This window comes from Eptesicus fuscus, chromosome 5 (genome assembly GCF_027574615.1).
Source record: "Eptesicus fuscus isolate TK198812 chromosome 5, DD_ASM_mEF_20220401, whole genome shotgun sequence".
NCBI lineage: Eukaryota > Metazoa > Chordata > Mammalia > Chiroptera > Vespertilionidae > Eptesicus > Eptesicus fuscus.
This window is the reverse complement of record NC_072477.1, coordinates 103,772,378-103,794,503: the sequence shown is the minus strand read 5'-3', so window position 1 is coordinate 103,794,503 and position 22,126 is coordinate 103,772,378. Positions and strand designations below refer to the sequence as shown.

The following is a 22,126-nucleotide window of genomic DNA, read 5'->3' as shown; positions in this document are numbered from 1 at the left end:
AGAGGCTGTGACTAATTGTCACATATGGTAACATTCAGAATGGGGCTTCTAAGCCTGAAAACCTGGCACACTGAGATAGAATACTTATGTAGCAATGTAAACACTTACCTCAAACACCACTGTGCACTATTGTTAAATGTGTATTTTCTTAAGTATAGAGGTAAAATACCCCAGATTTTTCACAGATGAGCTGAAGACCACAGACCCTGACACATCAGATTCTCTGTGATCTCTTGTTATCAAAATGCTAGTGGGAACATTACAGGAAAAATCAGTGTTCCTTCCTTCTTACCTCCCATTTTAAAATATAAAAACTGAAGCCCAACAGGGGAAGGATTTTATATCAAGACTCCCCTTCCTCCCTTAAACCCCACTTAAAAATAAGATCCCCAAAAGAAGAGTCTTATCCAAACCCTTAGCCCTTGGTGACAGAGCCGAGGTCAGAACTCAGATATTGATTGTGGGCAAGGACACTTTCAATTATGTCAGGCCTGCTTTCTACTGTAGCCCCAAGTCTTAAAGTGGAATCCCATTTTATTTTGAAGGTAAAATATTAGCAGAGTCGTGCAAGTATAGCCTTAATAAAAAGTGGGAAGGTAGAACGTATGCACAAAAATAAAAAATATGCTTTAATCTACATTTAAAATAATTTCAAAATTTGGTCTCTTTACCTAACTGGTAATATTAACAAATATTTTGAACACCCCACATTTTAACTACCAAAATCACTTTTTAATAAGATTTTCCATAGTCAATGGCCTCTCCCTGCCAGACCTCACAACCAACCAATTAGGAATAGAAAAAGCATTCATTTAAGCAAAAATCTGTATACCCACCATTTAATTGTATACTTGAGGTTTGGTTGACTGACTGTGCTATCGTCTAGGAAAATAGTGGAGCAGGAGCTGTACTTCCTTGCTATTTGTCCTGGAGGATGCTGGAAAACAATGGTGACAAGACAATAACAATTAAACAGAGCTCAAAATTCTTCCAAAGAACATCATCCCCTTACACTTCAGACCAGATCACAAAGGACAAATGTCTTAACAAGAAATGTGAACACTACCAAGCAAGAACAATATAAAAACACTTTCTTCTTACAATGAAATTACTTGTTCTTCCACATATAAAAGTCACCACTCACAGTCCCAAACCTCCTTCATCGGAAGAACAGTACTCTTGCTATCAAGCATCAGAGTGCAGAGTCCGTAAAAATCACCTGCCCTGGAGCCTGTGTGAAACTAGTAGACTGCTAATCACACTAACAAAAGCCCTTAATGAAGGGCATGTCCTGGTTTTATGCACCCAGACTCCACGGTACTCTATTCTTGGGGTAAGAGTATTTAGGGGGCTATGGAAAATGCAGCCAAAGTTAATTTAGAATCTCCTGGTTAATCTGCTTGAATTTCAAGAGGTGATGTTTAAAAAAAAAAAGTATTCTTTTGTTATGGCAAAGTTATCTTTTAAAGGGAAGATTATCTGATACTTTGCAAAAGAGTATCAATGGATGATCTTCACATAGTGTGTCTGTGCACTATGTAAGGAAAGGCACAAAGCAGGCTTGTAAGTTGAAGTTACAACTTGGATGTCAATTTTAACATGGCATTTTCATACCTATCTAATTCATCACAATATTCTCACTAAGACACTCTTACGGCACTAAAAATTCTTTCTTTTTTTAAGCTCTTATAATAATTACATTGAAATCATGTAAGACACACTAAAAAATCAGAAGCTGATAATAGCTATTAATATGGGAGGCAAGTTTTTAAAAAGTTCTTATGAAATTTTCTCTACTAGTGTAAAATCTACTACAAACAAAACTTCAACAGATATGTTTAACACAATAATTCAGTAATTAACAGATGTTAATGAATTTTTGGAGATACAGGATAACTTTGGGAATAATCCCAAAAAAGAAGCAAAAGGACAATAATAATTCACTTCTATTATTGTATGGTTTCAACTCTTCTGACACCAATTTCTTCATGATTAAAATGTGAACAGAGCCAAGGAGAGGAGCTGAGTATGCACTCTAGTGAGCACACTCTACATCCCTTCACAATCTAAGAAACTACCAACCTGAGTTGCAGGGCAGGAACAACCCTGGGAACAAGTCCCTAAGGTTCAGAAGATTAACTTGAAATCAGCCCCACTGAGGGGCTGGCAGTCCTGGCTTGGGATTGCCCAGATGTCAGCCTGAGCCTCCCAGTACTAAGGGCTGGTGTGCCAAAGCCCTCACTTTGCCAGGGTATGCCAACTCAACTTTGAAACTCTTACTTCTAAATTGAATAAAAATCATAAGTATTACATTATAAAAGATTTTCATCACTTTAAAATATTATCTGGGCATTAAGTCATTTGTTGAATGTCAAAACTATAAGATTCGCCAAAACCGGTTTGGCTCAGTGGATAGAGCGTCGGCCTGCAGACTGAGGGGTCCCAGGTTCGATTCCGGTCAAGGGCATGTACCTTGGTTGCGGGCACATCCCCAGTAGCGGGGGGTGTAGGAGGCAGCTGATCGATGTTTCTCTCTCATTGATGTTTCTAACTCTCTATCCCTCTCCCTTCCTCTCTGTAAAAAATCAATAAAATATATATTTTTAAAAAAACTATAAGATTCATAGAATGTCAACCTCTTGATCTGAAATCTACATCACTAAAAAAAAAAAAGAAAAAAGAAAAAAAGTGTGTTCTGAATACGTGTATTCATTTACAACTCACAAACCCCTAGGAAGGTAAGTAGAACTCCCATTTAACAGACAAGTCAAGAGTCCAAAGAAATGAAGTAATGTTCCCAAGGACAAATCTAAGACACCAGAGCTCAAAAGGCATGTTTGTGTGACACCAAATCCATACGTTCATACCTATAGTTCTTCACTTACGCCATGTTCTCCCAGATCTTTTCATACAATACCCCAAAGGCCCTTTACCTTCTCTGACCACACTCATCCTAGAACCTTGTTGACAGCCCTTGCTCGGGACTCCTTCCTGCCATCTGGGCTGAGTGCCCTCTCCCAGGTGCTCTTAGGCTTTTGTGACTTCTGCAGCACTGATCAATCTCCGCTGCCATTTTCAGCTTATTCGTCTCTGTTTTCTCTAGGATCTAGACTCCAAGTCTCCTGGAGGTAGACTGGATAAACTTCTTGAATCAGCAAACACTAACAGCTTCATCCAGAGTGCCTTTTTGGCCCACACCACAGCCATCACTCAGGAAGCTTGCCTCCAGAGGCAAGCTTGCCTCCATGAGCAAGCTGGTCTTTGAGCTGGTCATGACAGCACAGCCTCAGCAGAAAGGAGCATGCCATGTCAAGCTGGCAAACAGGAGCTCAAAGCAAGGGCCCATGCCACTGGTAAGTGAAATGCTGACACGCTTAGGACACACCTCAGTGGAGCAATGGCTGGCTCTCTGTGACCCTGCAGGGAATTAGTTAATATGGATGAGACATTCCAAGACAGGATGGGCTAGAACATTGTTGGAGTCAGAAAGCCTAGAGTTCAGAATGTAGCTCTGCCACTGCTTAGCTATGTGAACTTGGGCAAGTTCCTTAAGTAGGATGATCACATGTTCTGGCTTGTTTGCCCCTGCTGCCCTGAAGTAAACAATAACAGCACTCCCTTTCACACTCATTAGTGTCCTGACTGGGACAACAAATTATAAGGTTGCCTTGTGCTTTACCTCCTGCAGATTCAATATCTTCCATCTGTAAAATACGGAGAGCAAAGACTACCCCTCATCATGGTGCTGGAAGGACTGCGTGGGATAACAAGTGGTGTGCTGAGCACAGAGCCATGCTCAACGAGTATGAAGTCACTTCTAACACTTCGTTTCTGCACTTTAACTTCCTATTTTCAATGGTTGAGTCAAGTTGTCCTACCACTTCTTAGGGTTTGTTAGGATCAAATAAAAATAAAGCATTAAAAAATGAGGTCATATTACTAGCGGAAAAGAAGTTTTAAATGTTTGTAAAAAATATTACATAAATAAAATCTCCAAAAATGAATGCTGCATAATTTTTTAAAAATTTTTATTCAGAGGAGAGCAAACCATGACTCTGATAGAAGACAGACTGACATCTGCACCAGTTTCCCTTTATTGATATTAACTGAGGGCTTGATGTGCACACAACATGCATGGGGCAGACAGAGCACAGAAGTGGAAAAGAGGTGGCGGTGCCCAGTGCCACCACCTGCCACTCCCGTACACTGCGGGGCACAGTCTCGATAAACCATGAGGCAGGTGGGGTATTTTCCTCATTTTACAAACAAGGAAACATCTACAAAGTCACACAGCTAATTAGGAGTGGACACAAGGCACATTCTGTGAAATTCCCCTGTGCAATCCCAGAGCACTCAGAGCGGAGAAGGACATACATGAAGGTGACACCAGGGCTAAGAGAAAAGAAAGCTGCATCATATCCTTCCAACACCACCATGAGCTCAGAGACACAAAGATAAAAAGGACAAAGTAAATAAATAAAAAACCTCCTCTTTGACTGCAAAGTGTTAACAAACTAATATTCCATAGAAAGAAAAAGGAAGACAAAATAGCTTTTAGCAGGATCAATTTCTTACAGGAGGAAAAGAAGAAAGGGCAGGAAAAGCAAATAGCCATGGAATTAAGAACAGAAGTGAACAAAATTATTACTCTATGAAAATAGAAAAATAAACCAACATCAGGTCTCAAGGACAAACACTAGGAAATGCCAATTTTGAGGTAAATTTTTACTCCATTGTGTCATGCATGCTGTCATCTATACTAATAAAAGCGTAATATGCTAATTAGACCAGGTCGACCGGACATCTTATGGACGTATGACTTCCTTCTGGACAGTTAGGGGGTGACCAGGCCAGCAAGGGGGCAGTTAGGGGGCGACCAGGCCCACGGGGGGGGGGGGGCAGTTAGGGGGCAACCAGGCTGGCAGGGTACCAGTTAGGGGGTGTCCAGGCTGGCAGGGGGGCACTTAAGGGGCAACCAGGCTGGCAGGGAGGCAGTTTGGGGCAATCAGGCTGGCAAGCAGAGGCAGTTAGGGGTGATCAGGCAGGCAGGCAGGCGAGCAGTTAGAAGCCAGCGGTCCCTGATTGTGAGAGGGATCCCAGATTGGAGAGGGTGCAGGCCGGGCTGAGAGGACCGCCCCCATGCACGAATTTCATGCACCAGGCCTCTAGTCCTATAATAAAACCCTAATATGCAAATTGACTGAACTGGTCACTATGATGTGCACTGACCACCAGGGGGCAGACGCTCAACACAGGAGCTGCCCCCTGGTGGTCAATGTGCTCCCACAGGAGGAGCGCCACTCAGCCAGAAGCCAGGCTCACAGCTGGCAAGCACAGCAGTGGTGGCAGGAGCCTCTCCCACCTCCGAGGCAGCACTAAGGACCCCTTCAGGGATGTCCACGTGCCACAGCGGGCCTAAGCCGGCAGGTGGACATCCCCCAAGGGGTCCCGGACTGCGAAAGGGTGCAAGCCAGGTGGAGGGACCCCCCTCTCCCCCAGTGCACAAGTGTCATGCACCAGGCCTCTAGTTATAAAATAAGTGCATTTACAATTTACTTCAATCTTAAGTCAAACCTTAGCTTCATTATGGCTCTGTGCATTGACTCTATAATGAGACTACTTTTTCTCATTCTCATTCTGGCTATGAGGCAAAATCCAGGCATACAACTCTTTAGAAATGGCATCATCTGGGGAAGAAAGGTTTTCCTGGTAGCACCACAGGTCAGGGAGGGCCACCATGGGCCTCCCACTTCCTTGGAGGCTTCTCCTGCACGGCAGCTAGCACAGCATTTGTTGCTGCCAGAATTCTTTCTGCAGCTATAAAATAAAGAGGCTGGTTTCCAAAATAACAGTTTTTTTACTATTCATTTCTTGAATACAATGATCATATATATCCCATGCTGTAGTTTTGGGAGTAGGGTGAGATGGGAAATGAACTTATTCCAGAATGCTGGGGGTAAGGAAGGGCAGATGTTTATCTAAGTATAGGTCTTAAAATATTTAATTTATAGAAAGGCTCAAATATGAGTTAGACTTGCACCAGAAAGTAAAAACACCTCAAGTTTCTTTCCTGCTGTTATCACTCTCTCTTCTACATAATTAGTAAACACTCATAGAAATACAAATATGTCAAGTATTTCCACAATGCAAATGTTTAAGGGTCTTAACCATATCCCATCTCCACTGTTATTCATAACTATCCTTTGAGATGGGGAGGCAAATGGCATTGTCCTCTTTACAGGTGATATAATTAAAGCACTTTACCAAGTGACAGTAAGTTGGCATCAACAGCAAAGAAATATCAGAAGAAGAATAATTCAGGCCACTCAACTCCTAATAAATTGTTATTACTATGCCACATTGTTCTTCAGCAACATCCCTCCGAAATTCCCTATGAATGCAGTTATATAGGTAAAAAATTTACTGGTTCTAGAAGGTTATTTCTTCTCTTGGGAAAAGTTTAAAATTTTTTAAAAAGGTAGTAAAAAAAAGAGTTGTGCTTTGAAGAAACAAGTATCTTATTACTGATCAGTTAAAAAAAACTGAAATCATTGAACTACAAACAAAATATTAAAAGCTAAAGACCAGCTATTTTGGAAAACAATTTGGCAACTTCTCAAAATGTTAAATATAGAGTGACCATAGGACCCAGCAACTCTACACTTAGGCATATACCTAAAAGAAATGAAAACATGTCCACAGAAAAACATATATAATGATGCTCATAGCAGCATTATTCATAATAGCCAAAAGGTAGAAACAACCCAAATATCCATCAACTGATGAATGAATTAAACAGAATGTGCATACCTGTACAATAGAATATTATCTGGCCACAAAAAGGAATGAAGTTCTAAAACAGATGAACCCTAAAAATGTTCACTAAGTGAAAAACGCCAATCACAAAAGGCCGCATATTGTATGATACCATTTAAATGAAATATCTGGAATAGACATGTCCAAAGAGACAAGAAAGTAGAGTAGTGGTTGCCAGGGCCTGGGGGAAGGGGATGGGGTATGACTGCTAATGAGCATGGGGTTTCTTTTTGGGTTGATGAATGTGTTCTAAAATTGTCTATGGTGATAGCTGTACAACTCTGTGAATATACTAAGAACGATTTTATGGTAAAAGCTGTTTTTAAAAATGAAATTTTTTTATAGAAGGGCACAAAATAGTCAAAGACCAAAGACAATAAAAATATCCTATGGGATGGACTGGAATTGGAAATTAGGGTGTCATTAAGAATTCATGATTTCTAAAATGCCTATTTCCTATATATAAATGGGCCTAGAAGCAATGATACCCCAGTAGCTATGAGTATATATGGAGTCTAGATGAGAGAGAGAGAGAGAGAGAGAGAGAGAGAGAGAGAGAGAGAGAGAGAGAGGGAGAGAGAGGAAGGAAGGAAGGAAGGAAGGAAGGAAGGAAGGAAGGAAGGAAGGAAGGAAGGAAGGAAGGAAAAAGAAAAGAAAAAAGAAAGAGAATGAATGAAAGAGAGAGAGAGAGAGAAGAAAGAAAAGAAAAGAAAAGAAAAGAAAAGAAAAGAAAAGAAAAGAGAAAAGAAAAGAAAAAAGAAAAGGAAAGGAAAGAAAGAAATGGGCATTCATGAGAACACAGAGCCAGTGTGTAAAGACTGCTACTAGCCAAATCTAGGACAATGGGAGCACCAAAATTATTAAAGACAACCAATGAACTATATGTAAATCACTGAAAAACGGATTTCCACAAGTCCATATAAAGATAAATGGATTGAAGGATGGATGGATGGATGAACAGAAGGATGGATGGATGGATGGATGGATGACTGGATGGGAAGAAAAGGCTCTTAGAGTAGAATGAGACTTCCAAATATAAGGGTTTAGGGATGGGGGGCTGAAAAATTACCATTTGCAATGAAAATACAGAGATTGGTTCAGGCAAGAATGATCAATTGATGCTAATCTGGGGATGGGAATAAGAAACAGGATATCTGCATGGTCTTAAAGTGTCTGCTCATAGACTGCTCATTAGTTGTAATATAAAAATACACAGTGGAGATTCTGGACAGCACCTTGTCAGGTGATCAATATCAACATCACCAATGAGGTCAGTTGGATATAGTGTCTCCAGAGTTGATACACGAAGAAGGGCAAGCAAGTACTCCATGACATATTCTGGCTAGAAGTGCTGACCTGAATCCTTCAGACAAATCAAAAATGAGAAACATTCTGTTAACAAAACACCTGGCCCTGCATTCTTCAACAATGTCAACAGCATGAAAGAGAGAGAAAGTCTAAGGGTCTCTGGAGATTAAAGAAGACCTAGGGGCACATCAACTAAATGCCACATGTGATCCTGAATTAAAACCAAGCACCACATGCCCGGCCAACGTGGCTCAGTGGTTGAACCAGGAAATCACAGTTCGGTTCCTCGTCAGGGCATATACCCGGGTTGTGGGCTCGATCCCCTGTGTGGGGAGTGCATTGCTGTTTCTGTCTCTCTCTCTCCCTCTCCTTTCCTCTCTGAAATAAAAATCATAATTTTAAAAAGCCAGTACCAGAGAATATCATGCTGCACAGGATATTATGGGATCACTTAACTTAAACAACTGGAATATGAACAGTCAATTAAAAAGAAGAGTTATCAATGTTAAACTCTTGATTTTGATAACATTGATAATATTGTGTTTACACAGAGAATATCCTTGTCTTAGGAAATGCAGTGAAGAGTATTGGGAAGCAAAGGGCAGAATGAAGGCAAACTACTCCAAACAATTCAGAAAAAAATAATACAGGAAATAATATAGGAAATGTGATCAGAGCATGAGGTAAAAATGATAAAACACTGGTGAATCTAGGTAAAGGATAAATGGGAATTTTCTATATTATTATTAAACTGTTCCATAAATTTGAAATTTTTCCAAATAAAAGTTAATAGCATATATAAAGTAAAAGAACAAACTCTAACACAGATGATCTGATTAAAGCCTTTACTTAATGAGTAAGGGTAGAAGAGTCTGATTCTCACAGGGCTTTTCTGACAAAGTCCCTGTTACTTCTCAGACTATGATTTTTTTCTTTCCTCTCTCTGCTCCAGAAGTCCCTAAGAAAGGTGATGAAGTTGAAAACTGAGAAGTTAAGGGAGCAATAAAGCAAAAAATAAAATGACATAGTGAGAAGGGTGAGGTGTCCATAGAAAGCCTACTGAGCTCACATGAGGAAGAGATGGGTCCCTCTACTCTCAGCAAAAAACAAAGGGACGGGGAAGTCACAGATGAGGTCAAATTAGAACTGCTCCTTCCCACAGCAGAGTCTCAGAAATGTGAAAATCAAGCACCTTGTTCAAGAATCTGTGCTGGCTGATTCAGAGATAAGATCCTCAGACCACACACAAAAGAAAAGGGCTTCAGGAACTCCCATTGAGAACAGGCATTTTGTAGGACAAGTCATCAAATCAGTTCAGTGACCTTCACTTGGGTGCCTTAACAAGGACAATGTAGTTTCCCAAATAATTCCACAATTTATATTACACTCTATTTGTGCCTCAGAACAAGAGTGATAGAATGAAGTGTAACAGGAAAGTGTAAGAAAAGAGAAAGCCTTCCATAGATGTAACCAGACACTCAAGGAACTGACATCTGTATCAACATTTTCAAATGGTATAGCATTATAACCTCTAGCCAGGCTCACCAAGAAGCAAACAGAGAGGACCCAAATAAACAAAATCAGAAATGAAAACGGTGAAATAACAGTCGATCGCACAGAAATACAAACGATTATGAAAAGATACTATGACCAACTCTATTCCAACAAAAAGGACAACCTAGACGAAATGGACATATTCTTAGAAAAATACAAGCTCCCAAAACTCAACCAAGAAGAATCAAAAAATCTGAATAGGCTGATAACTACCGAATAAATTGAAACAGAGATCAAAAACCTTCCAGCAAACAAAAGCCCTAGTCTGGACGGCTTTACAGGGGAGTTCTACCAAGCACTCAAAGAAGAACTAAAACTTATCATCCTCAGACTATTCCAAAATATTCAAGAGGAAGGCACACTTCCAAGCTCTATGAAGCCAGCATTACCATAATCCCAAAACCAGATAAAGACACCACAAAAAAAAAAAAAAGAGAGAGAGAGAGAGAGAGAGAGAAAGAGAACTACAGGCCAATATCCTTGATAAACATAGATGCTAAAATCATCAACAAAATTCTAGCAAATCGGATTCAGCAATACATTAGAAAGATCATACACCATGACCAAGTGGGATTTATTCCGGGGATGCAAGGATGGTACAATATTTGCAAATCAATAAATGTGATACATCACATAAACAAACTGAGAGAAAAAAATCACATAATCATATCAATTGATGCAGAAAAAGCATTTGACAAAATCCAACACCCTTTCTTGATAAAAACTCTCAGCAAAGTGGGAATAGAGGGATCATACCTCAACATAATAAAAGCCCTATATGACAAACCTACAGTCAACATAATACTCAATGGGCAAAAACTAAATCCATCCCCCCTAAGAACAGGAACAAGACAAGGATGCCCACATTCACCACTCCTATTCAACACAGAACTAGAAGTACCAGCCATAGAGATCTGACAAGAAGAAGAAATAAAAGACATCCAAATTGGAAAAGAAGAAGTAAAACTGTCCTTATTTGCAGATGACATGATACTACACATAGAAAACCCCAAAGACACCATCAAAAAACTACTAGACCTAATAAATGAATTTGGCAATGTAGCAGGATACAAAATTAACACCCAGAAATCTATGGCCTTTTTATATGCTAATAATGAACTCACAGAAAGAGAAATGAAAAAAACAATCCCATTTACCATTGCACCAAAAAAATTAAGATACCTAGGAATAAACTTAACTAAGGACGTAAAAGACCTGTACTCGGAAAACTACAGGACATTGAAAAAAGAGATAGAGGAAGACATAAACAAATGGAAGAACATACCACGTTCATGGATTGGTGGAATCAACATCGTTAAAATGTCCATACTACCCAAAGCAATCTATAGACTCAATGCAATACCTATTAAAATACCAATGGCATATTTCAAAGATCTAGAACAAACTCTCCAAAAATTCATCTGGAATAAAAACAAAACAAAACAAAACAACAACAAAAAACCAAACAGCCACAGCTGTCCTGAGAAAGAACAAAGTAGGTGGGATCTCAATACCAGACATCAAACTATATTACCAAGCCACAGTTTTCAAAACTGCCTGGTTCTGGCACAAAAACAGACATATAGACCAATGGAACAGAACAGAGGACCCAGAAACTGACCCAAGCAATTATACTCAATTAATATTTGACAAAGGAGGCAAGAGCATAAAATGGAGTCAAAACAGCCTCTTTAATAAATGGTGCTGGGAAATTTGGTCAGATACATGCAAAAAAAAATGAAACCAGATCACCAACTTACACCACACATAAAAACAAACTCAAAATGGCTAAAGGACTTGAATGTAAGATGGGAAACCATAAAAATCCTACAAGACTCCATAGGCAGCAAAATTGCAGACATATGTTGTAGCAATATCTTTACAGACACAGATACTAGGGCAAGAGACACTAAGGAGAAAATAAACAAATGGGACTACATAAAATGTATAGCATTATAATTTTTAGACATTCTGGAAAAAAAGAAAAATATTAAGAAGAGAGGATATAACAAAACAGCTCCCCATATCAACATCCACTGTGTCAAGTCAAATGAATGGTGTGGGAACGAAAATATCTAAGGTTCCTTAGTGAGGTGTGAAAATCCTGTACTCTATTATTGCTGCAACTTTCCTGTAAGTTTGAAATGACTTCAAAGTAAAAGTTGGATTTCTTAACCTTATTGGAGTTTTAAAATCTTACTGAGATTAAAACCTTAACTGAAGCTTCTTTCACATCCTCCAAGCACATTTTATTGGTACTTACATAGCTACATAGCAGTTGCTCAATAAATTAAAAATAAATCTCCCATTTTGATGTAGTCCCATTTGTTAATTTTCTCTTTAGCTTCCATTGCCCTAATGGCAGTATCAGTGAAGAATTTCTTTTGGCATATGTCTGAGATTTTGCTGCCTGTGGATTGCTCTAGTATTTTTATGGTTTCCCGTCTTATGTTTAAGTCCTGTATCCATTTTGAGTTTATTTTTGTGTATGGCGTAAGTTGGTGATCAAGCTTCATTTTTTTGCATGTATCTGTCCAATTTTCCCAACACCATTTATTGAAGAGACTGTCTTGACTCCCTTGTATGTTCATGCCTCCTTTGTCAAATATTAATTGAGCATAGTGGTTTGGGTCAATATCTGGATTCTCTATTCTGTTCCATTGATCTATATGTCTGTTCTTGTGCCAGTACCAGGCTGTTTTGAGAACAGTGGCTTTGTAATACAGCTTGAAATCTGGTATTGAGATCCCTCCTACTTTATTCTTCTTTCTCAGGATTGCTGTGGCTATTCGGGGTCTTTTTTTATTCCAGATGAATTTTTGGAGAGTTCTTTCAAGGTCTGTGAAATATGCCATTAGTATTTTAATGGGGAGTGCATTGAATCTATAGATTGCTTTGGGTAGTATGGACATTTTAATGATGTTGATTCTACCAATCCATGAACATGGTATGTTCTTCCATCTGTTTACATCTTCCTCTATCTCTTTTTCACAGCAAAAGAAACCATCAACAAAACAACAAGAAGGCCTACTGCATGGGAGAACATATTTGCAAATGGCATCCCTGATAAAGGTTTAATCTCCAACATCTACAGGCAGCTTATACAACTTAATAAAAGGAAGATAAATGATCCAATAAAAAATGGGCAACAGACCTAAATAGAATCTTTTCAAAAGAAGACAGAAGGAAGGCCAAGAGACACATGAAAACATGCTCAACGTCATTAATTATCCGAGAGATGCAAATCAAAACAACAATGCGGTACCATCTCACACCTGTCAGAATGGCTATCATCAACAAATCAACAAACGACAAGTGTTGGCGAGGATGCAGAGAAAACGGAACCCTCGTGCACTGCTGGTGGGAATGCAGACTGGTACAGCCACTGTGGAGAACAGTATGGAGTTTCCTCAAAAAACTGAAAATGGAACTCCCATTTGACCCAGTAATCCCACTCCTGGGAATATATCCGAAGAAACTAGAAACACCAGTCAGAAAGGATATATGCACCCCTATGTTCATAGCAGCACAATTCACCATAGGTAAGATTTGGAAACAGCCTAGGTGCCCGTCAGCAGATGACTGGATCAGAAAACTGTGGTACATCTACACAATGGAATACTATGCTGCTATAAAAAAGAAGGAAATCTCATCATTTGCAGCAACCTGGATGGAATTGGAGAACATTATGTTAAGTGAAATAAGCCAGTCAATGAAAGAAAAATACCACATGATCTCACTCATTTATGGATAATAAAGAACATTATAAACTTGAACAAAAAGATAGATACAGAGACAGTAAAGCATCAAACAGACTGTCAAATTACAGGGGGAAAGTTAGGGAGAGGTGGGGGAGATAAGAGATCAATCAAAGGACTTGTATGCATGTATATAAGCATAACCAATGGATGCAAAACTCTGGGGGGTGAGGGCATATATGGGAATGGGGTGGGGGGTGGCAATGGTAAGATATGTACACATATAATACCTTAATAAAAAAAATAATAATAAAAATAAATCTCCCAAAGAGGCAAAAGCAAGGTTTAGAATTTTTCTAAAAAGTATATATTTTTATTGATTTCAGAGAGGAAGGAAGAGGGAAAGAGAGATAGAAAGATCAATGATGAGAGAGAATCATTGATCGGTGGCCTCCTGCATGCTGCTACTGGGGATTGAGTCCACAACCCAGGCATATGCCCTTGACCGGAATTGAACCCAATGCATTATCCACTGAGCCAAACTGGCTAGGGCACAAGGTTTAAAAATTTAAAATTTCTTGTCCTGGCCAGGTAGTTCAGTTGGTTAGAGCGTCATCCTGATACGCCATGATTGCAGGTTTGATCCCCAGTCAGTGCACATACAAGAATCAATGAATGAATGCATAAATAAATGGAACAACAAATCGATGTCTGTCTCCCTCTCCCTCTCTCTCTCCCCCCATCCCCCACCCCCCATTCCCTTCCTTCTTCCCTTTCTCTCATGAAATAAAAAATAAAAATTTTTTTACATTTCAGTTCCTGGATCAAGCTTACTACATTCCTTGACTTCTCTGACTGACCAACTGAAGGGTATAAACTAAGGTGACCAGACGTCCCGCTTTTGGCGGGACAGTCCCGATTTTTAACAATCTGTCCCGCGTCCTGCAGCGTTTTAAAAAAGTCCCGATTTTTGGAAAGAATGCACGACAAGCTAGGGACCGGCGGGAGAACGGGAAGGGAATATACGGTTTTCGGCGGCCATGTGGCTATTTAGCCAGGATATGAGTTTTATATTATTTTTGTTAATTTTATAATGTTAAACTTTAATAATAACAAATGATTGTTGAGAACTGATTATCGAGAACTGCTTATCAAAGTTCGCATATTTGATCAGTTGTTAGAATTTGACCACCATTGTTTGGACTTAATGAACAATGGCATATTTTGGGATTGGCAACGAAGAAAACATTTTGTAACTGTCTCTCAGACGATACACATCGTACTGCGTGCTAGTAAGCTAGTTAAACAAGTGATGTCATTACAAATCAGCTATTCAGATAATTTAGGTAAGTAATTTATTTATTTATTTCATAAATACATAAATTTTATTGAATTTAGCAGATAGTACTCATATTATTTATATTTTATAGTGGCGGCAAAAAGTCTAGCGCCGGCTTTGAAAGTGACACTTACGACTTACGTTACAGCAAATTCAGAGGAAAAATAATACAAGTTAGTATTGTTATTATTTAGAAAGAAATATAGGATTAAAATTAAAATAATTTTTAAAATATAGTTACTTTATAACAATCAAATTAATTTAATTTATAAACTAACAATAAAATATGTTCATGTAATTATGTACCTACTTACTGTGTTTTTAAGCAATATGTATATAATAATTTATAATATAATTTTAAATTTTTTTTTTTTAGATTTTTAACATAATGAGTAAGAAAAGATGCAAATTCAACGATGATCTAAGAAGTGAATTTCCTTTTATTAAAAAAACCAAAAGCGATTACAATATAGACCAAATTTTTAATCAAGAACCCTCCCCCCCTGGTCAATGGTGTCCCACTTTACCAATGTTAAAATCTGGTCACCTTAGTATAAACAGAAAAGATACACCTTTACAAGAAATCTGCTCCTCGTTCTTTCAAACATAGTAGACAGAAATAAACGCTCTAAAGCAGGATTCTCAAATGGAGCAGAACAGAATACACTCCATCCCGGGAATTCTGGTCTTCATTATTTATGAAAAACTATATCCATACTCAAAATACCAGAAAGACTTTCATCAGCTCTGATATAGAACTTGGAAAATTAAATAGGATTTATCTATATTCTAATGGGCAATAACAATAATATTGACATCTTTATATGGTGCTATAATTAGTTTGCATGTACCTAGCCTATTAATTTCTTCACAACGGCATTTTGTCTACATTTTCAAAGGGCAGGGAAGATAATATTACAGCTTTAAGACTTTCTAACACATAGCTTCAGTGCCAAGTACTTCAAGATCTATAAATACTTAAATGCAGATAGTCTAGAAATCCTTAGACAAACCCTTGTAAGGTCAAATACTCATTCTGGTTTTCAATATGAGAATTTATAGCATACTTATTTTGGTAATTTACCTCCTTCATCATTCCATACCTCATAGGGATAGCTTTTTCTAAAGAGAGGCATGTATTTACAGGGACAGGAAGAGATGGCTATAACGTTCCTGAACTCCACCCTCCACACTTCACAGGGGTGCAAGCTGGGGTACCATGGTGGGTGCGAGTGGGGGGAGGAAGGGGAGTGCACATGGAGCCAGCCAGCCATACATGCTGCTCACGGAAGAAGGATAAATGATCTTAATGGAACGCTTTACGCCTGGAAGAAGGGGAGGAATATACCGCTCAGAATGGCCAAAAGTCTAGAGCTAAATCTTTTTAAACTCTTTAAAATTAAAGTGTTGTCAAGTGTATCATTTCTTTGAGGATCAAAAGAACATTCAGACACTATTGAACTTAATAAACAATAATTAGGGGAAGGAAAGTTATGGAGAAATACAGCCTCATAGAAAACAATTATGTGTTTATTCAAATGAAACTGAGTTACAAAGAAAGAGTAATCTGGGGTAGGGATAGAAGAAAAAAAGGATCAGAAATTCAAAAGAAGTAGCTTTCATTTGGACCCATGTGGTGTTTGCTGTGGTATTATTCACACACCTTCCCATGAACAACATCAGTCTGTGGCTTCTGGAAAAACATTTGGGACAGTGGATAAATACCAGCCATGCTTGTCCAATTGCAAACCATAAGGACACTGCCATATTCTTCACATTCTCCCAAGTATCAACAAAATACATGAATCCTTTTCACCCATCCCAGACACAGTTATTTAAGCTCTCTTGACTATACAGTCATTCTGAAGGACACAGGCACAATTTCACTTACATGGTTAATGAAGAGACTCTTGCGTTTTTCTCTCACTGTGAAAACAAAAGATGCAACAAAAATGTTACATGACTGCATGCCAACCCCTTACAGGTCACCGAGGACTAGCCCTCTGTGTTGTGATCCCATCCTTCCACCAACCAACATATCCAGTTGCTCCATTACCAAATATAAGAATACTAGAAGCCCGTTGCACGAAGTTTTGTGCAATAGACCTTCCTTCACCTGGCTGCCGGCACCAGTTTTCCGCCAGCAACAGTTTTCCTCTGGCCACCCACCGATCAGAGCGCCTCCCGCCAGCACGATCGGCCACCCCTCCCCCCGCCCCCCGCCCCCAGAGGAACTCCAATCAGGAGGCGCTCCGCTCGGCGGGTGGCCAGAGGAAAACTGCTGCTGGCGGAAAACTGGTGCTGGCAGCCACGCAATTGGCCACCCGAGTTCCACCACCGGCGCCTTGCAGTGCCGGCAGTTGGGGACTGCGGGAGGAACGGGGGGCGGGGACTCGTGAGTCCCCGCCTCCCGCTCCTTTCTGTCAGCCCAATTGGCCACCCCAAGTCCCGCCCCCAGCCTGCCGCCGGCCCAATCGTGGGCGTAGTGGAGTGATGGTTATTTGCATAGTTCCCTTTTATTAGGTAGGATGTGACCTGCACAACAGAGATCTGAACCTGGTTAACAAAGCAAAATATATACCCACTTAAACTATGGCATGCTAACAAAGTAAGTGTAGATATAATTAACAGAGGGGTAATAGCTTTCCAATAACTAAATAAAGTAACAATTAGCAAATCTCATAAAACTTGTACACATCATTAATTTAAGATAATTAACAAATAATAGGACTACTGATTTCTAACCTAAGCAGACCCACAAGGTGCAGACACACAAAGGTCCATACTATAGGTTCAAATATAAATAACAATAACCATCACAGCATTAAGATACATGACAAAATATGCTAGAAGCATTATTAGTATGGAAACAATTCCTCTCCCTGATAGGTCCTGAGGAATAAAGCCGGGTTTCTGTCTAGGAGGCCTTTGGAGCCTCTTGCAACACCCTCTCCCTCATGGAGGCTGATAATATCACAATACAAAATACTGTCCTATCTCAGAGATGGAGACCATCGTGTTTATCGAAACAGAGGTCCTCGGCCCGAGATGTACATGGGTGACAAGGAATCTAAGAAGCTTTTTCATGACCTTTTTATCATTGAACTTTGCATTTTCTTTCCTGAATACCTGGTTTTAAGGGTATATACTAATCAATCAACACATTTACTGAGTAGGTCGTTGTAGAAGACAGAAAGGTTTCCTTCAAAGAGATGACATCCTGAGCCTCTAAGAATCAAGAATGCCACCTTGGACACAGCTGTTGGGGTTGGGAGGGTAGAGGGCTTAAGCACAAAAGAAAAAGGAAAAACTCATGGACAATGACAACAGTGTGGTGGTGACTGCCAGGGTAAAAGGGGGGGGGGGCAGTGGAGGGAGGTGAAGAAGGGTATATGGAGGATAAATGGTGATAGACGGAGACTTGACTTGGGGTGGTGAACGCACAGATGATGTGCACCTGAAACATGTATAATTTTGTTAACCAGTGTCACCCTCAGTAAATTCAATAAAAATGAATAAATAAATAATTTTAAAAAAGGTGCTAGGTACAAATCCAGCTTACTATCTAAGGAGCCTCTGCCCTCCCTTCACCCCCAAAGTCCACCTCCCAAATGCAGATGCACTAGTTTCCAGCCCTGTGGCTGATGTGACTGAGGAATTTGGAAATTGTTTCTAGTTTGTGTTGTTTAATTGTCTTTAGAAGTCCTATCCTCTCGAAAATGATAAACCAGCCTGAGGGTACTCTTGAGAGCAAATGCCTGCAGGCCATCAGATGGACTCACTCACAGGCCCTGGGCATGCACCTACCACACAGAGAGTATGGGGCACCTGACTATACTTGAGGCTAGACCAGCACACCGGGAGCTCTCTGGAGTGCCCAGACAACAGCTGCAGACTATGTCTGCTGGGCACAAGGTGGAGACTGCATGATCACTTTTAACCTAACTTGAAATAAGTATCCACAGGTGAACCATAACAAAAGAAATATGGGGAGCTACAAAAAGCACTAGGTTTTAACTTCCTGATACTATACACTTGGTGTGCATGTGCATACATGTGTACCTGTGCATGTGTGTGTACATGTGCATGTTTCCCTTACATCATTTCAATACTAATTTATTATGCATCTGGTCAGGCTTGCTCTACCACATGTAGGCATGATGACATGATTTCTCACTAGCTATAAAGATCTGAGAACACTTTCTACACAGGCAGCAAATTCCATAGGTGACACTTAGCCCTTGCTGGGTACCCAACAATAGGTTTGTGCAGAGGCTTTGATAGGGGGAAGGGTAAGTAATAGGAATAGAACCACAGTTGTTTAAAGATTATTCACCTCACCTTACTAACTATAAATAAGGGGCTTTCTTACAGATCCTGGGAAACTGGAGGATGTGCTGCAAGAAGAAAGACGGGGGTATAAAAAGATAAGAGACGCCTTGGAGTCTGGTTGGGTCCATTATTCAGAAAAGAAAATACATTTTGAGAACAAACCAAGGAAATGCTTTTATTTGGTTGCTGAGCCTGGACCCTGACCCACTCTGGGAATTTGCCTCAGAAATGCTGACTATTATCCTGTCCCAGGAATGGGCTGAGCTGCGTTTTCACATCATAGAAAATTAACTACCTTGTTATTGGACTTCAAGATCCTGGAAGGAGACACAGGGACCACGGACCTTGCAGCCCTTATTCTGCCCTGCTTACTCCTTGCAGGTAGCCCTTCTTCCTTAGCCTATCTAATAAAAGAGTAATATGCAAATTGACCGTGCCTCTGCTACACCCACAAGCCATGCCCACAAAGCCAATCAGGAGCGAATATTCAAATAAACCTAACCAAGATGGCTGTGGTCACAGAGAGCAGGAGGGAGGCTTGGGTTTCCCTGGCAATGGAGGAAGCCAAGCTTTCCGCCTGCCCTTGCCGGCCTAGGCCTCCACTCAAGGCTACCAAGTTTCAATTATAGAAGATAAATAAATCCAAACAGAATGGCAGCAGCCACGGAGCTGGAAAGAGCAGGACGCTAGGGTTGCCCCCAGTGATGGAGGAAGCCAAGCTTTTGGAGCCCTGGCCGGCCTAGGCCTCCACTCCAGGCTAGAAAGTTTCAATTATAGAAAATACATAAATCCCAACAGAAATGGCTGCTGCCACAGAGCAAGCAGGAGGCTTGGCTCCACTCCAGGTTACAAAGTTTCAATTGTAGAAGATAAATAAATCCCAGATACCAGGGCCTCCGCTTGGGTTGCCAGGGGGCGTGGCCGGCCTGCAAACCACCACAGGCCCCTCGCCCAGGCCATCCCACCTCCCAAGGGGGTCCCCTGATCCAAGACACCCTTCAGGGCAAACCAGCCGGCCCCCTCTCGTGCACCAGGCCTCTATCCTATCTAATAAAAGAGTAATATGCAGATTGACCATCACTCCAACACACAAGATGGCTGCCCCCATGTGGTCAAAGATCCTGCCCCCATGTGGACACAAGATGGCCACCACAAGATGGCCAGCAGGAGAGGGCATTTGGGAGGGACCAGTCCTGCAAGGGAGGGCAGTTGGGGGTGATCAAGTTTGCAGGGGGGGGGGGCAGTTAGGGGTGATCAGGCCGGCAGAGAAGGGAAGTTGGGGGTGACCGGGCCTGCAGGGAAGGGCAGTTTGGGGGGACCCAGGCCTGCAGTGGAGAGCAGTTGGGGGGACCAGGCCTGCAGGTGAGGGCAGTTAGGGGTGACCAGGCCTGCAGAGGAGGGCAGTTAGGGGTGACCAGGCCTGCAGGGGAGGGTAGTTAGGGGCAAACAAGCTGGCAGGGGAGCAGTTTGGCATCAATCAGGCTGGCAGAGAAGTGGTTAGGGGGTGATCAGGCTGGCAGGCAGAAGCAGTTAGGGGCAATCAGGGAGGCAGGCAGGCGAGCAGATGGGAGCCAGCAGTCCTGGATTGTGAGAGGGATGTTCGACTGCCCGTTTAGGCCCAATCCCAGCAGGATCAGGCCTAAACAGGCAGTCAGACATCCCTCAAGGGGTCCCAGATTGGAGAGGGTGCAGGCTGGGCTAAGGGACAACCCCCCTCTCTGTGCACGAATTTCATGTACCAGGCCTCTAGTCCATATATAATCAGCTGGCTAGCAAGAGATGTTCAAGCAGAATTTTCAGGATGAACTGCTACTCTCCCATACTGCTGGCATTATTAGAATAAATGCTCATATATGATTCAACCTTGTCTCTGTTTAATTTGACTCAAGTAGTGACAGGTGACCCGCACCCATTTTGTATCTGGTTTCAGCTCTGGAGTCTCCCAATTATGGGAATCACCTACAAAGATATCCATGCCTCAAGAAATATTAGAGCTTCTTATATGAGTACTACTAAAAAGATTAAGAATTACTAAAAAATGAGAAGATTAGAATATAGAATCATCAGTGTTTTGACTAAAAGTTTTAACAAGAAAGCTTTAAAACAAACAAAAATAAAATCACAGTACAGGAACAAGTAAGAATGTTGTAAAAGTGTATGCTATTCTTGTACATCTTCTACAAGGATAACTCTAAGGCAGTGGTCGGCAAACCGCGGCTCACGAGCCACATGCGGCTCTTTGGCCCCTTGAGTGTGGCTCAGCGTTAGAACCACTTTTTCAAAATAGACTCGCCCAGGCCGAAAACTGACTTCTGCGCATGGGCCACGAAGTTTTGATTGCACTGTACGTGTGCGCCCACACGTGGTATTTTGTGGAAGAGCCACACTCAAGGGGCCAAAGAGCCGCATGTGGCTCGCGAGGGAATGTGGTGCATCCTGTGTGACTCTACCTGGAGAGGACTGTTGGAAGCCTGTATCTGACTTCCTCTGGACCTCACCCATACCCCTTTGCTTGTGCTGTTTCTGCTTCTCATACTTGCTTTTGTAGTTAAGTCACAGCCATGAATATAACTATATAATGAGTGCCATGATTCTCCTACCAGATCACTGAAACTGTGGATGGTCAGCTGGAATGGAGGGCAGAGGGATAATGCTGAGAAGATAAGTACTTGCTTTGTTCCCAATGGCTTTTAGCTTCTAGTTCCAATGACTCATAAGGTTTCTGAGATACCCTTACAATTAATTATTCATTTTCCCTTAATCTAGCTGGAGCAAAAAGTGCTTTAGCCATTTTGTTTTATGTACTAGTTATAGTATAAGTAATATGCCAACTCATTTATGATATTGGCCTTAATCATTTTTAAACTTAAATATGTTAGGTTACTAATAACATGCCAATAAATAAAAATCTCTGGCGTTCTCAGCATTCCTACATAATTGAGAGCACTAATGGTCATTTTGCTTTCTTGGAGAAAGAGACAATAAATGAATATGGATCATAAATGACTTTCCTAGAAGAATAATAGCTGTCTCCTTTAATCCCATCTATGATGGTTTGTTAAGAGAATTTTTACTTAGC

At 40.8% G+C, this 22,126-nt stretch overlaps 1 protein-coding gene across 3 annotated transcripts in view; it reads right to left on the bottom strand.

Annotated features, from left to right (window-relative positions):
* Nucleotides 1-22,126, bottom strand: part of CCNY (cyclin Y) — a 256,010-nt gene that overhangs the window by 59,220 nt on the left and 174,664 nt on the right. For all 3 annotated transcript variants that reach the window (XM_054716657.1, XM_054716658.1, XM_054716659.1), the window contains 2 exons: nucleotides 16,607-16,641; nucleotides 837-937 (listed from right to left, as the gene is read on the bottom strand). In XM_054716657.1, the coding sequence (XP_054572632.1) occupies nucleotides 837-937; nucleotides 16,607-16,641 (136 nt within the window). The remainder of the gene's footprint in view (nucleotides 1-836; nucleotides 938-16,606; nucleotides 16,642-22,126) is intronic.